The sequence below is a fragment of the Emiliania huxleyi genome (assembly GCF_000372725.1).
Source record: "Emiliania huxleyi CCMP1516 chromosome Unknown EMIHUscaffold_1337, whole genome shotgun sequence".
In the NCBI taxonomy this organism is placed as follows: Eukaryota; Haptophyta; order Isochrysidales; family Noelaerhabdaceae; genus Emiliania; species Emiliania huxleyi.
In genome coordinates this window covers 7,963-9,179 of record NW_005201251.1, presented here as the reverse complement: position 1 = coordinate 9,179, position 1,217 = coordinate 7,963, and the positions used below count along the sequence as shown (strand labels likewise).

The 1,217-nt window shown below is 66.7% G+C and overlaps 1 protein-coding gene across 1 annotated transcript; it reads left to right on the top strand.

Annotated features, from left to right (window-relative positions):
• Positions 1 to 459: 459 nt before the first annotated feature.
• On the top strand, positions 460 to 819 carry EMIHUDRAFT_77969 (hypothetical protein; the record flags this gene model as incomplete). Its single annotated transcript, XM_005788590.1, has 2 exons — positions 460 to 662; positions 735 to 819. Coding segments are annotated over 2 exons (288 nt in total), but the record flags the coding sequence as incomplete, so codon positions are not given.
• Positions 820 to 1,217: the final 398 nt, after the last annotated feature.

Genomic DNA, 1,217 nt, shown 5'->3' with positions numbered 1-1,217 from the left:
CCCTCGTCACTTCAAGGCTGTGACGTGAGATTCCTGGAGAGATCTTTGAGAGGGCCCCTGCCCACCTACAAAAGCCTACCCCCCCCCCCCTTTCTCACAGTGAGCAATGCATGCTGTACCTCGCTGCATGGGGCCAGCACTTTTTGCTTTCCGGCTTTGGGCAAAACACAGCCCCGGCCTGAGAGAACAGACAAATCCACGACGGTCACGAAAAAAGAATTCAATGAGCGAGCCGGTTGCCGCATACCCGCCTTCACGCTTGAGAAAAATAGAGCGAGCAGCGAGAAGGAAAGCGTCGTGTGTCGTGTCGGATGACGATCGCGTAAAGAAAGAAAGAAAACGGCGCGCGCGCGCGTGGCGCCAGGAGATCGCGTTGACCCCCGACCCCCACGACGGTGAGCTCGAGCTTGTTGCGCGCGCCGACCTTGTAGTGTCGCGCTGTAGACCAACTCGAACTCTATGACCGACCAGCGCAAGATATTCATCGGTGGCCTCCCGCACGAGGCCGACCAGGAGACCATCCGCGAGGACTTTGGGCGGTACGGCGAGATCGAAGACGTCTACCTACCGCGGGACCGCGAGACGGGCAAGCCAAAGGGATTCGGATTCGTGACGTACAGAGACCACCGCGACGCGAGCGAAGCCGCCACTGCGATGGGCGGGTGAGGACCACACGGCACCTCTGGAGCTCCAAAACTGGCACCGCCCAGACTCCGTCCGCTCCCGGTTCCCAGGCGCGACTACCGCGGCCGAAGCATCACGTGCAACATTGCTCGCCCGCGGGAAGAAAACAAGTCAGCACCCGAAGGCCGCGGCGGGTACGACCGGCCGGAGGGGGACCGCGGCCGCGGCCGCAACTACGAGTACGAGGACCGCGGCCGCACCAACTATGACCGCGGCGACTATGACGACCGGCGGGGGCGTCCGCGGTACGACGAGCCTGCCGAGCGGTACGGTGCCTCGCACGAGCGCGGAGGCGGGGGAGGAGGCGGCGGCGACCGCTACGGCGGCGGCTACGGCGACCGCGGCGGCTACGAGCGCGGAGGCGGCTACGAGCCGCGAGGAGGCTACGAGCCGCGGGGCGGCGACGCCTACTCGCGCGGAGGCGGCGGCGGAGACCGCTACGGAGGAGGGTACGGCGGTGGCGCCTACGAGGACCGGTACGGCGGCGGCTACGGCGACCGCGGCGGCGGGGGCGGCTACGAGCGCGGAGGCGG